Here is a 25,874-nt window from a genome sequence, read left to right on the forward strand (position 1 = left end):
GGTGGATGTTTTGTCTGTGGTGTAAAATGTCCTATAATATTAAATTATGTAACTTTCTGTACATGAACAGCAAGCAATGTAATTAAAGTCCACCTTACAGCAGGCGACGCGGCCGTTCCCTCAATCTCTGAGCTACAGCTCATCATGCGTGTCGGCTTCCGAGTTCTTCGACGCCGAGGAACATGACGAACTCAAACCGGCGGAGATTATCACCACAGATGAGGTGAGTTAATAATTAAAGTCCACTTTACAGCAGGCGACGCGGCCGTTCCCTCAATCTCTGAGCTACAGCTCTTCATGCGTCTCAGCTTCCGAGTTCTTCGATGCCGAGGAACATGACGACCTCAAACCAGCAGAGATTATCACCACTGATGAGGTGAGTTAATAATTAAAGTCCACCTTACAGCAGGCGACGCGGCCGTTCCCTCAATCTCTGAGCTACAGCTCTTCATTTGTGTTCAGTGAGTTAATAATTACATTAATACTAGCGACCCGCCCCGGCATCGCACGGGTTGCACAAAACCTTAACAATTATATACCTAAACCTTCCTCACATGGCGACCGTGACAGTTTATCGACCCTCGTTGGTCCACGTGCCGTAGTGCGAATTGTTATGAGTTCAATATTTTTTTAAACGTCTTGCTTGTGTACTTGTTTTGATAAAATGTTGTATTTCAGGCGGGTGTGATAGAACTCGACGGAGACTCCTCCTCAGAGGCCGGCTCGCTAAGCAGCGAGGAGGGCTCAGCCAGCTCCGACAACTCAGATGGTGCGAGTGAGTCCGCTTATCTGTGTTGTCTATCTCATCTTCTAACTAGAGTCGAACCAAGAAAAGTCTATAGCGGATTTGATAGCCCACGCAGTGCAAGTGTTATTTATATGTCATAATTTCATAGAAGTTTGACGTTTGAAATAACACGTGCACTGCGTAGACTATCAAATCCGCTGCAGATTTTTCGTGGACTAACTCTAGCGACCCGCCCCGGCTTCGCACGGGTTAACAAATACACCTAAACCTTCCTCAAGAATCACTCTATTGATAGGTGAATAACGCATGATAATCCGTTCAGTAGCTTTTGAGTTTAAGGTGTAGTGATAATATGAAGAATCCAGGAAGCCAATTCATGTTATGCAATTTCCTTTTAGCAATAAGGTATAGTGGATATGTTTTCCAACTATAAAATAATTTACTCGATATTGAAAAGGAAATATCAAAATAGTAGATGAATCAATAGTTATAACCTCCTAGTTCCATTACAATATCGAACGATCGAGTTTGGTTTGGGGCTAGATTGATCTGTGTAAGATTTCCACTAATTTTTTAAGAATTTTCCAGCATCAGCAGTGATCCCACCAGAACGGACCCCACTCCAGAACGGTTCAGAGCTTACCACCAACTACACCCGCCGTTCCCGGCTACCGTGTCCTAGACCCACGCCCGCCTCGCCGAGCCTGTGGAATCTGCTGTACAAGAATATCGGGAAAGATCTGAGCCAAATATCGATGCCGGTTACTATTAATGAGCCTCTGAATATGCTGCAGGTTAGTATAAAATAAAATTTTCAGAAGCTATTTAACTAATATGCCATTTTAGTAGAATATAATAATAATTCTGTCAGCCTATATACATCCCACTGCTGGGCACAGGCCTCCTCTCACTCGCAAGTGGGCTTGGGCTATAGTCCCTACGCTGGACCAATGCGGATTGGGGACTTCACATACGCCTTTGAATTTCTTCGCGAAAATATGCAGATTTCCTCACGATGTTTTTCCTTCACCGAAAAGTAAGTGGTAAATATCAAATGATATTTCGTACATAAGTTCCGAAAAACTCATTGATACGAGTGATACCGACAGAGGATTTTAGAACGAAAACAATCAGAATAACGAATCACAATAATTTTATTAAACTTTTTAATAAATTTGACATGAGCAAAGGAACAAATCACACATTTTTATAATGCATAAAGGAATATAAAATAGCATGGAACAATATCAAAATAGCTCACTCGAACACGAAGGCGGCCGAAGGCAAAATGTCCGGAGCAACGGTTTGCACCGGTTTTTATGCACTGGTGGGGTAGACTTAATGTTGCCAACAGTAGTATTTATTCTGTGCCTTCGTCCGCAGCGCCTCTGCGAAGAGCTAGAATACTCCGAGCTCCTCGACTCAGCGTCGTCATGCAATAACGAGCTGGAGCGCATGTCGCTAATAGCCGCGTTCGCGGTGAGCGCGTACGCGGCGTCCGCGCACCGCGCCGCCTCCAAGCCGTTCAACCCGCTGCTGGCTGAGACCTACGAGTACGTGCGAGGGGAGAGGGACTTCCGGTTCATCGCGGAACAGGTAACACGCTCTCTGACAACCCCATACGACCCCAACCCCAACTTCATACGACCCCAACCCCAACCTCATTCGACCCCAACCCCATGTCCCCCATCTCTCGTCTCTGGCAACCCCATATTGCGTTCGCGGTGAGCGCGTACGCGGCGTCCGCGCACCGCGCCGCCTCCAAGCCGTTCAACCCGCTGCTGGCCGAGACCTACGAGTACGTGACGGGGGAGAGGGACTTCCGGTTCATTGCGGAACAAGTAACACGCTCTCTGGCAACCCCATACGACCCCAACCCCAACCCCATACGACCCCAACCCCAAGGCCCCCCATCACCTCTCGTCTCTAGCAACCCCATATTGCATTTCGGCATTTTATGATAATTTGATAATTTATAGTCTGTCAAGCCATTTGCGTCAGTAGAAAAAAACGGCAAATAAAAAATGTACACGCGAAGGTGTAATAGTAAATTTCACGCCCTTTTCTACTTGTTTGACCGGATATAGTACCAGCAATTGGTACTTAAAAAAAACGTATCAAAATCGGTCCATCCGTTGGAGAGCTGCGATGCGACAGACAGACATTGGCGTTTAACACAATGGCGGATTTGCCCTAAGGCCCTGTAGACCGGCTGTAGACCCAGGCCTAAGGCGCCAAAAAATTAGGGGCGGCAAATTGTGACAAAACATTCGCTGATGATAACAAGAAATAACTTAAAATGTAGTCAATATGATGGGTGCACAAGGGGCGGCTACAGCTTGTCAAAAAAGACTAGAAATTAAAAAGTGGCAACACTGTAGTGTCGTCCCGTTTTCTTATGTATATTGGTTTGAAAGGGACGACACTACAGTGTTGCCACTTTTTAATTTCTACTCTTTTTTGCCAAGCTGTACAGAGCCTGAGGCAGCAAAGACTGCAAATCTGCCACTGGTCAAACATATAACACCATTATTTTTGCCTCGAGGATTAATAACAATGATAACATTTTGATTTTGATTTTTTGATTTGACGACCGGTCTGGCCTAGTGGGTACTGACCCTGCCTATGAAGCCGATGGTCCCGGGTTCGAATCCTGGTAAGGGCATTTATTTGTTTGATGATGCAGATATTTGTTCCTGAGTTATGGTCGTTTTCTATGTATTTAAATATTTATATATATCGTTGTCTGAGTATCCACAACCCAAGCTTTCTTGAGCTTACCGTGGGGCTTAGTCAATTTGTGTAAAAATGTCCTATAATATTTATTTTTTATTTTTTCAGGTGTCCCACCACCCGCCGATATCAGCCTGCCACGCGGAGTCCCCTCGCTGGACGTTCTGGCAGGAGGCTCGCATCAAGACCAAGTTCTGGGGCAAATCCATGGAGTTCCAGCCGACGGGGCGAGTCCATGTGCGACTGGCGCCATCTGGCGACCATTACAGTTGGAACAAGGTAAGTTAAGAGGGCAGAGGGTATAGTAATTTAAATTGTATTTTTCTTAATTACTCGTTTAATTAGAATAGTTTGTATTTAATTTTAAGTTATTTTTATTTATTGTTTTTTGACTTGTTTTTGTAGCATATATATGAATAAAATTACTCGTAATGCATGAATAGAATAGAATAGAATAGAATAGAAATACATTTATTTATGACAAACAAACACAGATGACAAAAACATGTTGACAAATATACAATGTATAACATTTAGTGAAAAATGCCATAAAAGGGTCACAACTCAGCATGTTCGCTGTTCTTCCGTTGTAACCCAGGCGTACGCCGTTCGACGACGAGGCGGTTATGCTATGATTTACTAAACTAATTAAAAACTAGAACTATACCTAAAACATAAAATTGAAACTAAAACTATTATATACAACTTCAACATTGCGGCAATTGCCGTATCTGGAACAGGCCTGACAGCCAAGTGACAGCTGGCCGCCACGCCATGGCCACGTCACACGGCACGACACCAGCACGGCCATATTTGTGCTATGACACAGCTATCCACGTGTACATTTTGTGCAGAAAACTTAAAAACTTCTAGTCGTAAAAGCTTTAAACAAACCAAACTATATCACTAAATTAATTATTTGGAAAAGACGAACAAATTAAAAAAAAATAGTGCAGAAATGGTTGGCTCATGGGACATAACTACAGGTATGTGAAAAAAAAAAGGCTTCTTAGATAAAACTAGTATCACATCTTAAACTTTCCTGTCTTTGCTGATGTTCATATATCTCTTTTTTTAGCGTAACTTTGAAACTATGCACACTTTTCAGCATGTTAATTATAAGATGTAATAATGTTTTGAAAAGATGTGTCCCGCCGAGTTTGTTGCCGGTCCCATATTGGGATACCCTCCTCCAATTGAGGGGGGATTTAAATCTTCTCGGGGCAGAGGTGTACGGTTGGAGCCGGTTTAGGTTTATTTGACGTTCATAAGCGGATTGTAATATGCTTACTTGACCAAACTATTTTTTTTATCTTTATCTTTATTATCTAAAAGAATAGATAGTATAGAGGGGTCCTGTGTCCTGTCACTGTAAATTTTGTAGTCACAGTAAATTTACTGCCATCTATCGACACACGACTAAAACTCAGAATGAAAACGTATAAAATTATCAAAAGAATGTATATTATATGGATAAATGATTTTATTATTTTTATATCATTTTGATCCATATTCATTCACTGATAGCTATTGTTAAAATTGTTAAATATGAAACGGTGTCGTCACGCCATCTAGCCGAGCATAGGCTAAAGGTGTGTGTGGCATCTATCCGAGAATGACTTTTTCTTGATTTCCGAGGCACGTTTTTTCCTTAGTTTTCCACGTTTATTCATCTTATACGAAGTTACGTATGTCTTTGGTATTATACATTATACTATAATAGCTCCCCGCAGCATTATAGCAGTTCCGTCATTTGATGTTCTGATTCTGATGCAAATCTATGCAGCCTATTACAGAGTGAATCCAAGAAGTTCAAGTGCGACTGACGGGGTATCTATTGTCCCCCATAAAGTTAAGTCATAATGTATTGTTTGTCCGAATTTTTGTAAGTCATAATTTGTTTTTTTCTCAGAAACGCGTAACTTTTCAGGATTGCCGTAAAACCAACCTAACCTAACCTGTCTATATGATATAACCTTGCGAATACCCTGAAAAGTAAACGGTTTCAGAATTATGACCAATGATAATCTGACGTCAAGTTGTGTCAACCCTTATAATTGCTCGGAGCAATGCTGAGCCGAACGGAGCCGAGTTTGCCCGAAGTGAGGAGTTTCGCATCCCTGACTTGACATTGTTTCATGATAGCCCTCGTCCAAAGACGTACTTGCAGAGCATGTCTCTGCCTTTACACACAGAATAAATAATAGTACTAGGTACAGAAGACTCACTCTAACATAACGCGTCTGTTACGATCAGCACAGATATGGCTGCTAGGTGGCGACAGCTACCGCTACCTGTAGCAACGAAATCGCGGAGTGAGCCACGCCTGCTTTAGATGTAGCATAACATTTCTATTATGTTTTAGGTGACGACATGCGTCCACAATTTGTTCGGTGGGCAGCGGTGGGTCGACCAGTACGGCGACATGCATATCGTGTGCCACGGCACTGATATTACTTGCAAACTGCAGTTCATCAAGGTATGTTTCATTTAAATATTAAGCTTAAGGAGACACTGTCGTGTTTTCCGATGTTGAAACGATATAAATAATGATTTATTAAATTTAATAAGTTTTTGGCTGAAATTTCATTTTTGGTACAAGCTTTTATCGCTGACTGTACTTTTCTTACGACAGACAACTAATACTCATCGAGACAATTCTAAAAACCACTAACACAATTAGGTTGCGTTGTTTCATCACAGAGTTCCTATGGCCTCCTCCTGTCTCCATCATCAGATCAGTTCGACAGTACCATATTGTTGTATTGTCATCAGAACTACATACAGCTGCCAATTTTCATGACGCTACGATCCTTGGAAGATGGTTAAATTAGGTACCTTAGATTCCATTACATAGTTACATACAGGTCGACCTAATAAAAGCTTGTTAAAAAGTCATGCATGAGGCTAATTGGTGAAGATGATGATGATGACTAGGTATACTCGTATACATATGTTGATAACTTGTCACAGGCAAGCTCCTGGTCATCGAGTCGCCACGAGGTGCGAGGGGTGGTGGCGGTGGGGGGGCAGCCGCGCATGCGCCTGCAAGGCCGCTGGTCCGAGGGACTGCAGGGCGGGGAGCGGACGCTTTGGAGACCAGGTAACCTTCCTTCAGCCAGCCAAGAGAAATCTTATCCGAGTCAACCAAAGACCATTTAATGTAACAAGACCGTGCACTGAAGATTTTTTGATAAACCTTTTTGGAACAGTATTTAATAGCTAACCTAAGGTTGATATTGCGACTGCACGATTGGCTCGAATTCGTGACCGCTGTACTGGCACCATACTTAGTGTCCATATTAAGCCCGTCTTCATAAACATAAGTGAATGTGATGTGACATATGATTTCAGGGCCCATGCCGCCCGACTACGAGCTGTATTACGGCTTCACACGCTTCGCTATGGAGCTGAACGAGCTGGAACCGGGGATGCGGGACGTGCTGCCATCTACTGACACTAGATTGAGGTAAAAAGTAAACGATTAATCCCAAAAATTAGCGAAGGCATTAATTTTTTACGCAGTTATAGTTACGATCTGACCATTCCAACAATAAGGAACTGGTAAATACCAATTGATGTCTATTAACTCACATTATAGACGGGTCTAACGCGAATTATATTCAATTACCTTTATTTACCGACGTTTCGACACAGGTTTCACTGGTCGTGGTCGCGGCTGACTGATTGTCCCAGCAAAATGTCAAAACAGAGATTTGTGCATCTACCCGACGAAAAGTGTATGGAAAAGTTTGGGGTAGACATCACATTTTCAAACCACCCACCACACATAATGTTAATTATTGTCAATAGTCCGACACGCAACACTCACAATATCCACGCACCCGTCCGAAGATAGATCCTTTGGCTTTAGCTTCTGTATCACTGGTTCCCAAGTTGGCGATAAGTTGAAACCATCCTCCCTATTAAAATTCCTGGGGTGTTTCTTGATTTCAATTGCTTCTCGCACAACTCGAGGATAATAATGGCGTTCAGTGGAGACAACTTTTGGTCTATGCAAGTCAATCCAGTGATTTGTGCCAGATGTAAAAAGATGTTCGGCGATTGCGAATTTGTGTAATTGGCGATTTTTAACTGCCGCTATGTGCTCTTTCACCCTCTCTTGCACGCTCCGTTTAGTTTGTCCAATGTACACACTTCCGCAGCTACAGTCTATTTTGTATACGCCCGGATTTTGGTACGGAATGACATCTTTTGGACTGCGCAACAGATCTGCTACTTTGAATAACGGCTTGTATACAGTCTTGATGGAGAATTTCTTAAGTACTGCTCCAATTTTGTCCGTTATTCCTTTCACATATGGTAGAAACGCTGGTTGTCTGTTGACCTCTGGATGTCTCTCCGTTCTCTTCGGCTTGCGTTTCATCCTCCCACGGTATCCATTCCTCTCCAGTACAGCTTGGACATGGGCCAGTTCACCGTCCAGGTGCTCAGGGTCACATAAGTCATGTGCCCTGTTCACCAAAGACGCGATCACAGACTGTAGGTGCCTTGGGTGATGATGAGAGGATGCCTGTAAGTATCTGTCGGTATGCGTAGGTTTTCTGTATACAGAGTGTGCCAAGGTGCCGTCCGATCTCACCATCAGTTTGACATCCAGAAAAGGTAAGGACCTGTCACATTCTATTTCATATGTGAATTTCAGCCTTGCGTGGATGGAGTTTAAGTGTTTATATGCCTCACCTAACCCTATTCGTTCACATTTAGATCCTATAGCTATATTTGGTCACTTTGGCCGTCACTATCTATTTGATACCGATTGTACTAACAATTAAAAGTACAGCTCATATGTACTTTTTCCTGTACTGAAACTTATAAGGTATGCCCACCAAATACGCTCATAAGAACGATATATTCGATAGATATAGGCTATGAACTATCTAATGATATACAGGGTGTAATCGTTAAATGTAGCCAGGCTATAATTCCGTAAATATAACAGATATCAGAAAACTTCAAATTGATATCGAAAGTGCGTTACCCAATGAGTAAAATTACATTAATAACTTTTTTTAAATAAAAACAGAAATATCCCAGACATTAACTCTACTCTAAGACATTAACTCACAAACCCTCCCATACATTTAGTACGACGACTCACCCTTCAAAGAACGTTGGTGCCGTAAGAGATAAAACTGCTTGAGATTCATTATTTGCGATGATAAACTGTAATAAAATAATAAATCTATTATTTCATAAACGGTAGTTTTATTATTTTATTACAGTGAGGGGTGAGTCGTCGTACTAAATGTATGGGAGGGTTTGACGTTAATGTTTGGGATATTTCTGCTTTTATTTAAAAAAGTTATTAGGAATCATCCATTAATTACGTCACATTAATTTCTAGGTTTTTTGACCCCTCCCCCCTCCTTGTCACACTTGGTCACATTTTGCAACTCCCTCCCCACCTGGTGTGACGTCACATTTTAGGTAATTTTGTTTTCAACGAAATGGGCAGTACTAACTCGGCATTATTTAAAAAACCGGGCAAGTGCGAGTCGGACTCGCGCACGAAGGGTTCCGTACCATAATGCAAAAAAAAAACAAACAAAAAGCAAAAAAAAAACGGTCACCCATCCAAGTACTGACCCCTCCCGACGTTGCTTAACTTTGATCAAAAATCACGTTTGTTGTATGGGAGCCCCAAATAATCTTTATTTTATTCTGTTTTTAGTATTTGTTGTTATAGCGGCAACAGAAATACATCATCTGTGAAAATTTCAACTGTCTAGCTATCACGGTTCGTGAGATACAGCCTGGTGACAGACGGACGGACGGACGGACGGACGGACGGACAGCGAAGTCTTAGTAATAGGGTCCCGTTTTACCCTTTGGGTACAGAACCCTAAAAAAAAATATTTTTGGTAAAATAAATATATATAATTTTATAACACAAAACCGATTAGGAACGAAAATTACCTACATACTTCCAAAAACTCATTATTTAAATGTACTGCGAATAAAAAAATATAAATTAATTTTCGGTTACTGATGAATAGTGATGAAGTTAAAGTGACGTCACAGTGTTTGTGACTCCCCCTCCCCATGTCACAACATGTCACATTTTCTTGACCCCCTCCCCCCCCAAACGTGTGACGTAATTAATGGATGACCCCTTAATGTAATTTTACTCATTGGGTAACGCACTTTCGATAACAATTTGAAGTTTTCTGATATCTGTTATATTTACGAAATTATAGCCTGGCTACACTTAACGATTACGCCCTGTATAAGTTACTTCGGGACGCGTCATGGTCATGGCCCAGAACCCATACTATCCGGGACACAGTTCTTTAATATTATGTGGGGCTAAAAAGGCCCTCTGTCAGTGCAGGTGACAAGGCCCGGTCCCGGGCCTTATTGAACGTATGAGATGGAATAGTAAATTTAAATATTTTAATATAGGTAATTATGAGTTTTTTGATTTCCCGATAAGTTTTAAGTAAGCATCACTTACTGACTTACAAAAGTATAAGCGTAGTACCTGCATTCTATTAGATGTTTTTAAAGCCTTATTATCAATAGAGCTTTAAAAATTAAGTTATTTATAAGTAAAATATAATAAGCGTGTTTAGTTGTAAAAAATATGTTACAAGACCTATATATAACTAATGAAGGGATAATTTTAGATATATATATAATATATAATATTCACTTCGAGTAGGTAAAATAGACGATTTCTTATATCTTTAATAATAAAACTCCTAGTTTTAATTTGGTCTACAAACCGCATACCTACCATCGCACACCACCACATTGTTAACTGACAGTTCGTAAACCTTATTACAAAAGGCATAAGGTCCACCGATGAACAGTTAAGAGCGTCGCCGTTTGTACCTATCTTAATACAAAAGTCAACAACGAAAATAAATAATTACCTAATACGTCACATACCTATGACATGACATGAACAAACAAGGAAAGCTATATATAAAAAGTGTTTTTTCTCTGTCTTCTAACAAAGGAAAGTTTGACAGTTTTAATTCCTCAAAGGAGGTCAGTAGTTAACACTAAACTCGAAACAGCACCTTTAAAAAAACATTAGGGGTCACTGACCTGTCCCAGTAAATTGAGGTAGTGTGCGTGAGCTGCGTTTGTGCGTGAAATGGGGTAATTTGACAGAATCTGAAAATTTACCCACCTCTACGCCCTCTTAAGGGTTTTTAGAATTGTCTCGATGAGTATTAGTTGTCTGTCGTAAGAAAAGTAAAGTCAGCGATAAAAGCTTGTATCAAAAATGAAATTTTTGCCAAAAACTTATTTCGGGTTTTAGACCTGACCAGCGTGCTCTAGAAGAAGGAGACGTGGATGCAGCAGAGCAGTTCAAGCATGAGCTGGAGCAGGCGCAGAGAGAGCGGCGCCGTGACGGCGTCGAGCACAGCCCGCTCTGGTTCAGGTTTGTTTGATCTTCTTTGACCGCCGAAGACGTCAACTGACGCGCGTGGCTACAGCCCAATAGGGTATTTTCCTACTAGTCAAATCAATTACTTTTTTAGAACTGTCATAACGATTTGCTAATATGGAATTTATATGAAACATTACATCGTGACGTCACGGTCAATTCACCTACTATATATATTTCTATCCGATTTATTAAATAGGATTTGGTTTTTAAATAAATTTAATGAGATCTATGTTTTTCTAATATTTATCTGGTGCTTTATTTCATGCATGGTGTAAAATAATGTATTTTAAATACAGTATAATACCCTATACGAGTAGCACACAATATGCGTGGCGTTTACAGGGTTTACAGGAAAGATTTCGAAGGAGAAGCAAACGTTATTTGACAGGATATTTATAAGAGAGTCCGCTAGCTGGCGCGGGCGCACGGAGCGGGTGAGCAAATTATCAAAAGTAAGTTAAGTTGAATATTGCAAACGAGAGTAAGTTAAATCGCGACGGCTTGCCCGAGTTACAATGCTTTTCATCACACTTGCGATACAAAAATTAAGTATAAGGACAAAAAACTGTTAATTATGGCACTAGAAACTTCATAACTCCCTAGAGAGAACGCTTTTTCTATAACTCCCGCTAAACCTGCGTGCAATTCCGCATTTACTGAGCAAGTGTGATGAAAATAGTACGAGTATGAGCGCCGCTAACTGGTCGGACGGTCGTGGACTTTACCTACAATGACTCCCGCGTGCGGTCGCCCGCTCCGTGCACCCGCCCACGCTAGCGGATGCCCTACCTTATAGTAGGTATTATAAAATTTAGCAAAATAATAGATTTTAGAAAAAAGTGTAAAAGCAAAACTACCTTATTTTGCTGAATGTTTACAATTTATGCTTATTTATGTAATGATATGAATATGAATTTAACAGAAAAACGCTAGAAGACGGTGAAGAGACGTGGATATTCACTGGCGAGTATTGGAAGGCGCGCGAGGCGGGCTTCACCGACACGCCGCGGCTGTGGTGACCGCACTTATACATATACGTGAGTACCACTACAGAGTAAGTAATAACTACTACCACAAATTCAGTGCCAAAGTGAACCGTACTAGTAACAAAACAAGGTTGATTTTTATTAGTTTAGTTAGTTTTTATTAGTTTTGTTTATCATCATTTTCATCATCATTTCAGCCTATTTACGTCCCACTGCTGAGCACAGGCCTCCTCTCGTGCGCGAGAGGGCTTGGGCTATAGTCCCCACGCTAGCCCAATGCGGATTGGGGACTTCACCTACACCTATGAATTTCTTCGCAGACGTATGCAGGTTTCCTCACGATGTTTTCCTTCACCGAAAAGCTAGTGATAAATATCAAATGATATTTCGTACATAAGTTCCGAAAAACTCATTGGTACGAGCCAGGATTTGAACCCGCGACCTCCGGATTGAAAGTCAGACGTCATATCCACTCGGCCACCACTGCTTCTAATTTTTATATACCTATATACTTCGTTTTTTTTTAGCATTAGAAATTAGGTAAACAATCTTGATGTGTCTTTTAATTGAAAAACACATTTTAAAAATATGTTACGGCAAATATGTAACAATTACGAATGTAATACGATCATTTATATTCTTCTGCTTTCATAAGTAATAGTTATTGATTTTTAAAAAGCGTTTTGTCAATTAAAAGACATGCCAAGATCGCTTACCTTCTTTCAAGTTCTTTCTAATGCTAAAAAAACGAACTATAATTATTTTAAATACCATCTGTAAATACCATGGAATGCAATAAATGATGATGATGATGAAGACAGATTATGAGTTTGTCCGGTAGAGTGGTTCTAGTGACGGGTGCGAGCTCCGGTATCGGTGCAGCAGCCGCCATCTTGTATACGAAGGAAGCTCGAGCCGCCATCGTCGGTCGAAATAAATAAATAAACAAATATTATAGGACATTCTTACACAGATTGAATAAGTCCCGCAGTAAGCTCAAGAAGGCTTGTGTTGTGGGTACTCAGACAACGATATACACCGTGTTTTTATTGAATTCCGTTAACTTCGGGGTATGGTTAAGTACGTTTAAGAGAACTACTTAAATGGCATAGTTAAATTCTCAAAAAAAAATTTTTTTGCATTTTTGGTAAAAAAAAAAGTTTAAAAAGTAATTAAATGTAGCATATAGCGTTGTTGTAACACGGACATTACATTTAACTCAACCAAACAATTGAAATCTGTGACATATCAATGTTATTTCGAACATCTATCGACCGAGATTGTACTTAACTTTAGTAGCAAATGTATGAACTCATTCTAAACACTAATCAATATGTAAACCGACCCTAAGGCAAGTGTACACGCTTGTAGAGGCGTTATAGGAAAAAAATAGATTATTGATTATCTCCGAAATGGAGTTAATTAGAATATCGGTTTCTATGAGAAAGTTACTTGATTTAAGCTCAGGAATGCACCCTTGCAATTAACGGAAATAAAAAAAAAACACGGTGTATATAATATACAAATACTTAAATACATAGAAAACACCCATGACTCAGGAACAAATATCTGTATCATCATACAAATAAATGCCCTTACTGGGATTCGAACCCAGGACCATCGGCTTCGCAGGCAGGGTCACTAGGTCACTACCCACTAGGCCAGACCGGTCGTCAAAACCAAACTAAGCAACGTCGCACGGCAATGCGCGGAAAAAGGAGAAACTCCTCTTGCCATCAAAGCAGATACTCGTATTTCCAACGAACAAGAAACAAGCACTATACTCCAGGAAACTGTTGATAAGTTTGGAAAATTAGATGTCCTCATCAACAACGCTGGATTTTCCAAACTAGGTACGCTACTCGACGGAAATATTCTCGAAGCATACGATGTTGTAATGAAAACTAACGTTCGAGCTGCGATCCGTCTCACAACCCTAGCAACTCCTCATTTAATTAAAAACTTTTTACAAAAAAAGAGAAAACCGACTTCAAAAAGGATGAAATAAAATATTATCCTTTTTAAGTCTATGCGTTACCAACTGATATGTTTGTCTACGGATGTCGGAGTAATCGGTGAACGTACATAGAAAAAAAAATAGCCACAACCGAATACAGAACCTCCTCCTTCTATGAAAAGGAAGTCGGTTAAAAACAAAAGGAAACGTCATAAACACGTCCAGTACTGGATCTCTTCACGTCCCCCAAGTACCGACGCATGCAGCATACTGCATTTCTAAAGCAGCTTTGGATCATTTCACGCGCTGCGCTGCCTTAGAACTGGCGCCTGCGGGCGTTAGAGTGAACAGCGTCAATCCAGGACCAGTGAGAACAGATATTCTAGAAAATTCTGGCGTACAAAACCCCGATGCTGTGTGGGAGACATTCAAAAGCGGTACAGCCCTAAAGTCTATTTCAATAGAACTTGCTAACTATGTAAACAAACCGCCATATTGAAATTGTCTCTGAATGATCAATTTACTAGTGATGGGCAAGACTCCTACTTACTACTTTACTAATGTCAAACCATATCGAATAATAAAATACCAAAAGTAAAAAACAAGTAGTTACATATTTTTAATTTGTTTAATCACGATCAGAAGACAAATTAGTACTTAAGAATGATGTATTGATGTATTTTATAACCGTTCCGATACGTACAGAGCGTGGGTTGGGTAGTGTGTAGCGGGTTTATATTACAAACTTTAGTCACAACACTACCCATCATAGACAATTGTAGAATTTAAAAGAAACAAAACCGCCATTCCATCGGGTCCTAATAACCTAACTTATGAAACCATTTTAAACTTTTATTAAATATCCAAGATACAGTTACATATTTATGTATTTTACGAAACGGACCGTTTCAATAGTGTATATGTGTAAGGTTTCAATGGTATTAGATGAGGTGGTGTGAAAATTCAAAGAGAAACAGTGATAAAACAAAATTAGGTTGTTTTTTTACATAGTTAGCAAGTTCTATTGGAATAACTAGACTTTAAATAGAATAGGAGAGCCTGAAGAAATAGCTGTACTTATGTTGTTTTTAGCCAGTGACAAGGCGAGGAGTAGTACTGGGTCTATTTCTGTCTCTGACAACGGATATTTGCTTAAAAATTTTTTTTTACATATTTTTGTTATGTTATTTTAACATATTTTCACAATAAAATAATAATAAAAATAAGCCCGCAGGGCAGCTTGTAGCGAGCTGTTGGGGAGTAACGACCCCACGGACCCGAGTGCTCCCGAGAGTCGGTCAGGGTCTCCGTCTCCGGCGTGTCTTCGTCGGTCGGAGTGGACCCCAAGGGGACCCGCAGGACTCTCAGCTCTGGCTCGCCTTCATTGGCCGTCCAGAGAGGAGTCGCTAGAGCTATATGCTCCAGGGGTGGAAGTGTTAAAGGGCATAACGCCGCGAGTAACTTCGGAGAAAGCGCAGCACCACCTCTCGACACCCCTGAGCCGCTCACGCCGGTGTTGCACCTGGCCGTCTTTACGATGGCGCATCAGGTGCCCATCTAACGAGTGGCGAGTCACCACCTGTCTCGATAACTTGTGCAAACAGTGTTATGGCAGGTGTCCGGACTTCTTTGCAATAGCCCAGTCTTTTTTCCACCCAAACTTAAACCATAGACCAGTATTCTGCACTCTAAAAAAAATTTGGTTGGCCCTATCAATATCTTGATGGCCGTAATCAAGCATCTTGATTCCATACGAGCCTAACAAGAACTTAAACACATCAAACAAGGTAATTCTGATTGCTATTACTATTGTTAGGTAACTGAACCAATTAAGATCTTGTTCAATATTTACACGAAAAATAATTATGCTAACTAATTGATCCTAGTAAGATCAACTAAGGGCTTGATAATGAAAACAAACAAGTTAGTTTAACTAAGATGTAAATCAATGTTAACATGAAGAATTACTGTATTAACTATTTGACCCAAATAAGTTCAACTAAGAACATGATTACACCAACTTATGGCGTATTAGCCTGAACTAAGATATTGGTCAATTTGAATCTTAATTGTTTAATCATTTCAACTAAGATGTAAATCAATGTTAACATGAAGAATTACTGTATTAACTATTTTACCTAAATAAGTTCAACTAAGAACATGATTACATCGACTTATGCATCTTATTAGCCTGAACTAAGATATTGTTCAATTTGAATCTTAATTGTTTAATCATTTCAACTATGAAGCTTGTTTAGTACAATACCATTCTTGTTCAATTGTACTATGACTTACTTTGTCGCATTTACTAAAACATTTCTTTCACATCTCTAGTTTTTATACGCGCCGTGCTGAATAATGCTGGTGGTCCTCGTTATTATTCTCAAGGAATTAGTCTTAAATACTAAAATATACATTATACATTTATTTCAGATCTTTTTGGCGATCGGCTTAGACCGGTTTAGCTTTACAAACACGGGAGGAGGCGTGCTTGTGAAATGTGAAGCCATATCGGCCTATGCCGATCCTCAAAAAGATCTGAAATAAATCTGTAATCTGTATTACCTACTTAGTATTTAAGACTAATGCCTTGAGTATAATGCGAGTACGAGGACCAGCATTTATTCAGCACGGCGCGTATAAAAACTAGCACAAAGAAAATTTATAAAATTTAAACGAATAAGTAGTGAATAAAATATTACAACAAAGAAAGGGATAAAACATAATTAAACTAAATCAAGCCCGTAGTTTTATAAAAAGGGGGTAAATGAATAAAACAAAAAAATATTATAATAAGATGTTATTTATTCATTTAATCATTTTGAAAGTAAACGTTTTGCATTTAAATTCACGCGCACGGATCCGTGTCTAAGCATACGAGGGGTTAACACTCGTTGGTCTAATCACGTTCACACTTGTTGGTCTATCCAAGCACACTACACTCACAGTGTCACTACGCGAGTTTGATTCGGATGTCACTGGTTGTTTTTTAGTCAAACAAATCACAATATTCCACACATTTCACAGTTTAAAAACCCATCTTCACGATTAAAATTGTTGTATTTGTGAATTAAGGCTTCTCTTACCAATCTTGGTATATAGTGGCGTGCTGTCGAAATGACCTTGGGACTATGCAGCTCGATCCAGTGACTTATACTCGACTCAAGGTGACACTGAGCAATAGCTGACTTGTGAGCGTCGTTGTTCTTGACCGCAGCGATGTGGTCTTTAATTCTGCAGGCAATAGTGCGTTTGGTATGCCCACTGTACGAACTACCACAACTGCAATCAACTTTGTACACACCAGGTTTTTCCAGAGGAATAGGTAATTGAATGAGCTTAACGCAACTGCGTGCTACAGAGACTGACTGCTCGGTCGCACGCGCCGCGAGAGGGGCGCGGGCGGGGCGGAGAGCGGGTGTACAGCTCTTGATTGATCGGATTAACCGATTATTTAATTTAATTATTAAGAAAATCGATTTAACAAATAATTCTTAGTAGAATGGAATATTAGTTTCGTAATCAATACAATAACTTGATCATAATGGGATTGAGTGTTTTATCTTCGTTGTTCTAAATAAATTATATGTTTAGTTGATTCAACTAGCAAATCTTATGTAAATCAACAAAGACAAAATAATCAAATAAACTATTAAAATGTTCATAACTATTAACATATTTATCTGTTTTAATTAAATTGTTAAGGATTGAATTAACCTACGTTACATAATTATGCCAACAAGTTAATAATAGATGCAAAGTATACAATTGTTAGGATTAATAACGTACCTACTTTATTAGTTCAATCACAGATACACTTATTGTTTTAAGTAATCAGCTTTCTTTGATTTATATAAGATCGTTATTGTTGTAATTAACTTAACGTCAACTAAGAGAAAACTGCTCTTAGTTGGTCTTCATTTTTTAGAGTGTGACCATATTCTTTACAATAGCTTCCAATGCCTGCTGAAACCGGTTCACGGGTATTTATTGATGTACCCGTGAATGGGTTCCAGCAGGCGTTCTACATGACATCAAATTTCTCCAAACGGCCTCTACGTGTTGGATCCATATCCCCACGCACGCCTTATAAATGACCGGGCTCGAAAGACCCGAGAGTTTTAAAACGGAGATACAAATAAAAATAATGATGAGGTGTCCGGACCTCTTTTACAATAGCCCAGTCTCATAGTCCACCCAAACTTCAATCCATAGACCGGTATACTGTTCTCTTTTTCTACAATAGTCCCAATGCCTGCTGAGACCGGTTCACGGGTGTCTATTGTTGCAGCTGTGAACGGGTTCCAGCAGGCGTTCTACATGACATAAAAGCTCTCCAAGGGGCCTCTACGTGTTGGATCTGTGTCCCCACGCAAGCCTGTCAAAAAACCGGGATTATAGGCCCATGATATCCAAGGAGATAAAAATAATGATGTGTGGTTCAATTTAACCGTTACATTTTTTAAGCACATAAATAATTTGAAAAGTTCTTTGGTCATTTATTCCAACAAAATATTTGTAGTCGTGGCATCATAATTTAATCCATCAAAAATCATAATAGGATGCGTCCCAACCAATAGAGGTAATTATATCGATATTTCTTATACTGGGTCTGTCCTGTAACACGAGCAAAAAAATAAACTGTAAGCTATACTCCTCAACCAGACCAACATTTGTTCAGATACTTTTAAAAATAATGAAGACTTTAGACTTCGTATTTTTCATACAAATTATATATTGTTTTTAATGAACGATGTTATCAGTGTCATCGACGATACTTGTATTCGACATCGTATCGATATATATTATTAAGTGTGTCGGAAGTCGATGAGAAGTCCCTGTGTCAATTCAAAAATGCAACGAGTATTCCCGCTTCTGTAAATAAAAAAATAATACCTATTATAGTAGTTATTGTATTTATAGACAAATAAAATAAACATGTAATTATAAGGGTCAGATGACAAGTCACGTTAGCTTAGTTGTTTGTGTAATCTTGAAACGCTTTAGTTCGCCGTTCCTTCTGATTCCGCTCTGACAAGTGTTATTTTCTCCAATAAAAACACAATAATTTAAAAATACAGTAATGCTGTACAATTTTATAATTCTCTTCTTTTTACCATCGATTTTCGCCGAATGCTGCAATCCAACGCCTATAAAGTTCGAAAGAAGTGACCAAACTAAATGGTGCCATGATTTCAACGCGCATAGACACCATGATGGTTCGTGCTACGCCATGGTGTGTGGGGATGGCACAGCTCCTTCGATTTACTTTGACTGTGGGGTTGGGGACTGCGACATGTTTGGATGCGATTGTGACGGCGGTTGCAAGCCAGGGGATGCAGTGAAGCAGTTTGGGGAACTCCATGGTGCTGAGGTTTATGATGTTGTAACTTTGGTATGGCATAAGTCTTGTTGGCAATATCCTTTAGATTGGCAACACGCATGTATGCTATGGGCGTCGGTACATTGGCGAGAATTTGTTTAAAATGATCCTTGAAATGATAAAACTGGTAGTTAAGGTCAATGGGCGAATGGGGTGGTGCGAAGACCGATCTCGGGTCTGGCCTAGTGGGTAGCAGTGGCGGCGCGTCCCTAAAAGCCGATTCCTACCGGCTTGCCTGTTTTTGGACGTTCGAGCAGTGTTGTAAAGGAAATATGTAAACCAAATTAGCCCCGGCTTGCCTATTGATATGTATGACGCGCCGCCACTGGTGGGTAGTGACCCTACCTGCTAAGCCGATGGTCCTGGGTTCGAATCCCAGTAAGGGGATTTATTTGTGTGATGACACTAATATTTGTTCCCGAGTGTTTTCTATGTATATAAGTATGTATTTATCTATATAAGTATGTATATCGTCGCCTAGCACCCATAGTACAAGCTTTGCTTAGTTTGGGGCTAGGTTGATCTGTGTAAGATGTCCCCTAATATTTATTTATTTATTTATTTATTTAATGGGAGGAAGACAGTCTATTTACAAGAAGCTCTTTCGTAGCATCTAACTCTTGCGTTCATACACATACTCGACTGACAGAAAATCGGAAGAGCAGAAGGAGCGATGCTCTATCTTCATGACTGTGTCTAAGCGAAGTACGTTCCTACATACAAATGCCCTATGACCTTCTTTCCAACCCCCAATCAATAATTGTATATGCCAGTCTTCCTCACGTTGATTTAGACTTTTTTATTTGAATCAAATGTGAATGTGTCTATAATTAAGTTTAATTTGTTTATGTGCAGTAATGTTATCTTATCATTTACTCCTTTTATAAATGTTAATTTGTAGTATACGTAGGTATGTTATTTATACGGATAGTCCGTCCATCTAAGTAGTTTTTTCATGTTAAATGTATTGGCATACCTACTGTACTTTTAATTATGACATAATTGTTTGTTTCATTGTTTTGTTTTATTCGATCATGCTATGAAGTCTTTAAATCCAGCAGACAAAGTGTATTATGTAATCATCATTCATCATCATTTCAGCCTATATACGTCCCACTGCTGAGCACAGGCCTCCTCTCATGCGCGAGAGGGCTATTATGTAATACTGAAATGGATTATGTACATGTATGCTGAATTAAACACATAACGAAATTTCAATTTTCTTTTTCGCGGTATACCCCCAGATTGTGATGGATTGTGGTAGTAGCGCCCCCTACGCAGAGTTTCGCGTAACATTCCCTATTGCTAATTACATATTTTTGTTCCAGCGTTTGCCACAGTGCGAGGTGCTCTGCTAGGTTGTGTCGCTTCGCTTTCGTTCAATTAGGAGCTTTACACGACTATAGTCCTTATCGTCAATAATCCTTCTACTCTATGTATACTGTAAGGCCGAGGCGTTGAGGCGAGAATCGTCTGCGGATTGTGGCTTTCTGAATGCTTTGGTTTAAAATGGGGTCTACTTTTTTTTGTTACTTATAACCTCCTGAGACTAAATGTACATTACAATGTACATATTCGTGCAATCGAAATTGAACCTTTCATGAACCAAATAAAGTAACATTTATTTTGCTTCATTGCTTTTTGAACGAAATTCCTTCTAATTTGCTTACAGAATAAGATTCAAATTAAAAAAATTGAAAACTTTATATGGTGGGTTAATATGAAATCCTCTTACGGAACATAAAATTTCATCCAGTTCACGTATTCTTCATAGATTTTTCTACAAATTTGTTTAACCATTTTTTTGGCAAAATAAAAAAATTGTGAGTTCAAGCCTCGAATGGCTTCGAAAATGCCCTTAGAATAAAATACAAAAAGAGGGTCTAAAATTGTGCATTATAAGATACATTGACAAGATTTTTTTTTTGCCATCAAAGGCTTTCAAAGGTACGAACGGGCGATGCATAGTTTGATATATCATTTTTATTGATTTCGAATAAATGTAGGTACCTACTCATTTTGTTTTTTTAAATACTAGTCTGTCCAAAGTCTAAACCTGGCCCCTGTTTCACCAACGTGACAGGTGCGACGAATTGTAAAATCACTGTTGCTGACGTCACAGGCATCCATGAACTACAGTTACCGCTTACCATCGGGCGGGCCGTATTCCTGTTTGCCACCATCATTGTATTATTAAAAAAAAACTTTATGATATCGGAAAAAAACAGATATTTCTCTTGCTAAGTTTATGACAATTGACACAAGAAACACTACAATTGTCACGAAATTCCGACACCTCACCTCAATTACCTGACGACTCATTACCTGTCAAGAATTACCTACAATTCTTCTCTAAATCTTTGACAATTGTCAGAAACTTCGCAGGAGAAATATCTGTTTTTTTCCGATATAATAAAGCTTTTTTAAATAATACAATGATGGTGGCAAGCAGGAATACGGCCCGCCCGATGGTAAGTGGTAATCGTAGCCCATGGATGCCTGTGACGTCAGCAATAGTGATTTTACAATTCGTCGCACCTGTCACCGATGTGAAATTGGGGCCTGGTCGGAAATTTAAAAAAAAGTAGGCCCTCAATAGTTCTACTCGTATGTACTATACTAACACTTCATTTTTAGTATAATGTTATTTTGTTTTAAAAATGCGATAAATACTTACCCCCTTATTCATAAACGTTTACTAAAGTTAACAAGCCGATAATAATCGTTTGTCCCTTTCTATCATACCAATACGTCGGAAAGGGACAAACGATCATTATCGGCTTGTCAACTTTAGTAAACGTTTATGAATAAGGGGGTTAGTAGTTAATTTCATATTAGGGCTGCATTTCTTAATTTCATATTTCGCACTAGCGTCTTTTGAGCGTCGGCGTCTATAAATATAGTCAGCGCTATGGAAAATGGCGTCGCTGCACAGTTGCGATAACGTTGCGTCGAGCAGCACCTTTAGAGTTGACTAGATGCCGACGCTCGGGAGACGCTAAGTGTGGTGTGGCCATTATTATCGTTAATATGGACATAAGAAATACCTTTCTTTATTAATAAAATTAACTTTGTTGTATTAATAGTATTATACAAATAGCCAATTCTTATATTTTACTAATTTTGTTATCAAATGGTTCTATACAAATGGTACTAAGTTATTCATATGTGATGTTATCTATGAAAAGGGACCTATTGTCGATGGCGCTTACGCCATTATTAACAATGCTCCGATATAAATACAATGACGCGCGACGCTGTGCGGAGTAAGCGCCATCGACAATAAGGTCCCTTTTCATAGATAATGCCCCATATTTTGTGTTTTAATTTTTTTCCAAGTTATGAAATATTATTTTTATAGTATTGTGGCTGTGAAAAAGTTTCCATTAAAATGATAGACGATGTAATTAATGTATATTTTAATTTGTATAGTTGATACTGGCTACAGTCGAATTGTCGAAGAGAGTAGGTATATTAATAGGAATGTTATTTTAAATGGAAATATGCTTGTTTTAAAGAATTAAGTATTAAATAACACTTCTTGTTTTAGAGTACCAATGCATGATAAAATGTTATACTTATAAATACTAATAAACTTGCAAATATCGGGAAAACGCCAAAATATACAGAATGAAATGTAAACACCTGCGTAGTGACTTTATAGGTCATTTCATCTGTATAAGGTCACACCCTGTATACATGTTATGAATTTCTTGGTTTTATATGGAAAATACAAATAAAATTGTCACTTATGGTAGGTAGGTACTAAAATCCGAATAAATGTAGGTAATATTTGAAAAGACAATCTAGGCCCATTTTGGGGTCAAAATGGAGAGTAATCTACATTTTCACTACAGTAAATATTTTCTTCGTTGCCTTGATGTTATAATCATTATTCATTAATAATGAAATCATAAAATGTGACGTCCCACGGGTTAAGGTACCTTATGGCGGTTGGCGCTTACGCTATTATTAACGTCGCTCCAATATTATTTCGGCGCTATGCGGGGTAAGCGCCAGCCGCCATAAGGTACCTTTTACCGTGGAACGTCACAAATACTAATACAATGTGACATGATTAAACGTCAATAACACGGTATTTTATCCATTGAACTATTATTACTACGTATAGAACCGGCACAGAGACCCAGTATTTTGTTATTGTAGTTGTTGTTTTGACAACAAACCATAGAAGCAGAGCGTGAGTCTCGTGACCTAAACGCGTAAGCGCCATGAGTTTTACGGCACTTACGACGTTTTGGTTTCGGGGTACAGATTGTTATTGCGACAATTTGATTGTTTTGTATGGCTTCTCTAAAGTAATAATAATTCAATGATTTTGTCACATGAAATGTATGAAAAAGACTGACTGTCTAAAAATTCTTAAACATATTCCACTAACTTGACATTTGCCAAGAATCTGATATTAGCTGTCGTACATTTCTGTAGCCGTACCTCGTGGTACATCTTGACAGTGCATCTGGCTCGCATTGGTGCGATAGAGATGGAATGCAATCGAGTTCACGCAGTCGCTAACGTAAATGTCAAATGCTAACTCGTGGTAGCCGTGCTGGATTGATAAGTATTGGTGTCGTAATTTAAAAAGAGACGGAAGGAATGATAGATAGAATTGATTTATTGATTATGCACACGGCTAAAATAAGTATGACGTGTACATGTCGGCGGCCGATTGTATGATCAGGCATATCGTGAAATTCCTAGGCATATCGTGAAACGTGAAAATCTTTGACTCGTTCCCTGAGTCGACGAGGCTCCTATTTCTGGGCAGTTTGCCCTTCGGGCATCTGAAGCAACCTAACGAACCTATCCCACTTATAATACCTATTGGTTTAATGTGACTATCGTCAAATCATTACACAGGACCATTACAATCTGCCTGATCTTACGATCGCGATCGGCCGCCGACATACATACGTGGCCTCTTATACAAAATATTATAGATGAGATTTTTCTCTGTGTAGAAGCGTGTGTACGACAAATTGTCAGCTGACAATTGTCAAGTTAGTGTAGTTGTCATCGTATCATTAAAATACATCACTTCGTTTTCACGTTAAATTTAATATTATTCTCGTCAATTATCGATATTAGATGAAGTGGCACTTCAAAATTTATGCACAACATGATTAAAATTTAAAAAATTGCGTACGATATTGTCTAGCCTTATTCCTTTATCTTATTTTAATAATAAAATGTGCCCTTGAACTTTATTCATAGAAAGAAATATCTGACAATACACATTGAACTACTTATTATTAGGTATAGATCCGGTACACCGAACCGGTACACAGTATTTTGCGCCATGATGAGTCATGAGTTGATGTTGTTTTGACAACAAACCATAGAACCGGAGCGTGAGTCTCGCGACCTAACCGCGTAAGCGCCATGAGGTAAAATGAGGTTTATAGCGCTTACGATGTTTTAAATATTAAAACAGCCTTTTAGTAAAAATATTTTGTATTAATTAAATAAAGGGACATTTGGTAATTAAAATAAGACTAAATATGGTTGAATTTAAAGTGAAAGAGTCGGCTGGTGCGTTAGGTCTTTTAAAATCTTTGCTTACCTCGTATGTAATTCTTGTTCTTGACTATTTGCAAAGAGAATTTAGTATAGAGGCGTATTGTAAAAGTAAATTTTGTAGTCACAGTAAATTTACTGCCATCTTTCGACACAGGATTAAAACTTTTAGAACGCCATAAGGTATGGCGCACTCGAAAAGATGTCCTGTGTCGAACGATGGCAGTAAATTTACTGTCACTACAAAATTTACTATGTCAATACGCCTCTGTTTTAAATTCTCTTTACTGTTTGGAACCCAAAAACTGTTATAACATTGGTGTACCGCTTAACTGAGGCGGTTGGTTGTCTAGCTGTGATTAAGTATAGTATGGTTCTGTAAGCGTATGGTTGGTATGCTCTGTATTTAAGTAAAAATTAAATATGAACGGAATAGAAATAAAGCAATAGCTCACTTACCGTCTTGAGTTAAGCGGTAAAACTATCAACAATTGCGCAGTTTTTAGTAGGCATACTACTTACAAGTATACAAATAGGTTTCGTACCTATTTTGGCTAAAAGCTAAATGCAACTATGTTTAATTATTTAATGTTAATACAGTCGACGTCAAAGACATGTTTACATTTCCAGTCTTATTACAAAGGAATAAGGTGCAAATAAAGTGTAAACATATCTATGACGTTGATTGTACTTATTGGATTTTAGTTTTAAGTATAAAATTACTGTTAAAATGTTTTATCGTTATAAACTTATGATCTTTTAAATGACAAACGCATAGCAATTATTTTCTTTCACTAATGTCAAGAGGTGGAGGTCTGTGCAGTATTTTTTTGTAAATATATTAGTACCTATAAATAGATTAGTTATTTTTATTTCTGTTTTAATAGTTATACAGGATGCTTCCTGTAACAGGAGCAATAAATTAAACTAAAGGCTGTACTCCTCAAACTGACAAACATTTGTTAGGCAACTTTAAAATTATGAATCCTTTAGACTTCCTCTTTTTCATACAGAATAAATATTGCCTTCAATGTACGCTGACATCAGTGTGTTTGACGTTACTTGTCACGCTTTTAACATAACAAAATTTGCAATACATTGCG

At 38.8% G+C, this 25,874-nt stretch overlaps 2 protein-coding genes across 2 annotated transcripts in view; both read left to right on the plus strand.

The window, feature by feature from the left end:
• LOC134673898 (oxysterol-binding protein-related protein 3-like) overlaps positions 1-21,334 on the plus strand; it is a 73,095-nt gene extending 51,761 nt beyond the window's left edge. The window contains exons 15-25 of the mRNA XM_063531952.1: positions 89-223; positions 679-775; positions 1,337-1,542; positions 2,132-2,344; positions 3,590-3,760; positions 5,847-5,960; positions 6,455-6,584; positions 6,836-6,950; positions 10,776-10,898; positions 11,830-11,944; positions 20,562-21,334. Coding sequence (XP_063388022.1) covers positions 89-223; positions 679-775; positions 1,337-1,542; positions 2,132-2,344; positions 3,590-3,760; positions 5,847-5,960; positions 6,455-6,584; positions 6,836-6,950; positions 10,776-10,898; positions 11,830-11,926 — 1,401 coding nt within the window. The 3' untranslated portion in view covers positions 11,927-11,944; positions 20,562-21,334. The remainder of the gene's footprint in view (positions 1-88; positions 224-678; positions 776-1,336; positions 1,543-2,131; positions 2,345-3,589; positions 3,761-5,846; positions 5,961-6,454; positions 6,585-6,835; positions 6,951-10,775; positions 10,899-11,829; positions 11,945-20,561) is intronic.
• LOC134673885 (uncharacterized) lies at positions 12,718-14,680 on the plus strand. The gene is made up of 3 exons (XM_063531940.1): positions 12,718-12,827; positions 13,568-13,848; positions 14,042-14,680. Exons 1-3 carry the CDS (start codon positions 12,718-12,720, stop codon positions 14,347-14,349), a joined length of 699 nt encoding a protein of 232 aa, XP_063388010.1. The 3' UTR covers positions 14,350-14,680.
• Positions 21,335-25,874: the final 4,540 nt, after the last annotated feature.

This window comes from Cydia fagiglandana, chromosome 19 (assembly GCF_963556715.1).
Source record: "Cydia fagiglandana chromosome 19, ilCydFagi1.1, whole genome shotgun sequence".
NCBI classification, from domain to species: Eukaryota; Metazoa; Arthropoda; class Insecta; order Lepidoptera; family Tortricidae; genus Cydia; species Cydia fagiglandana.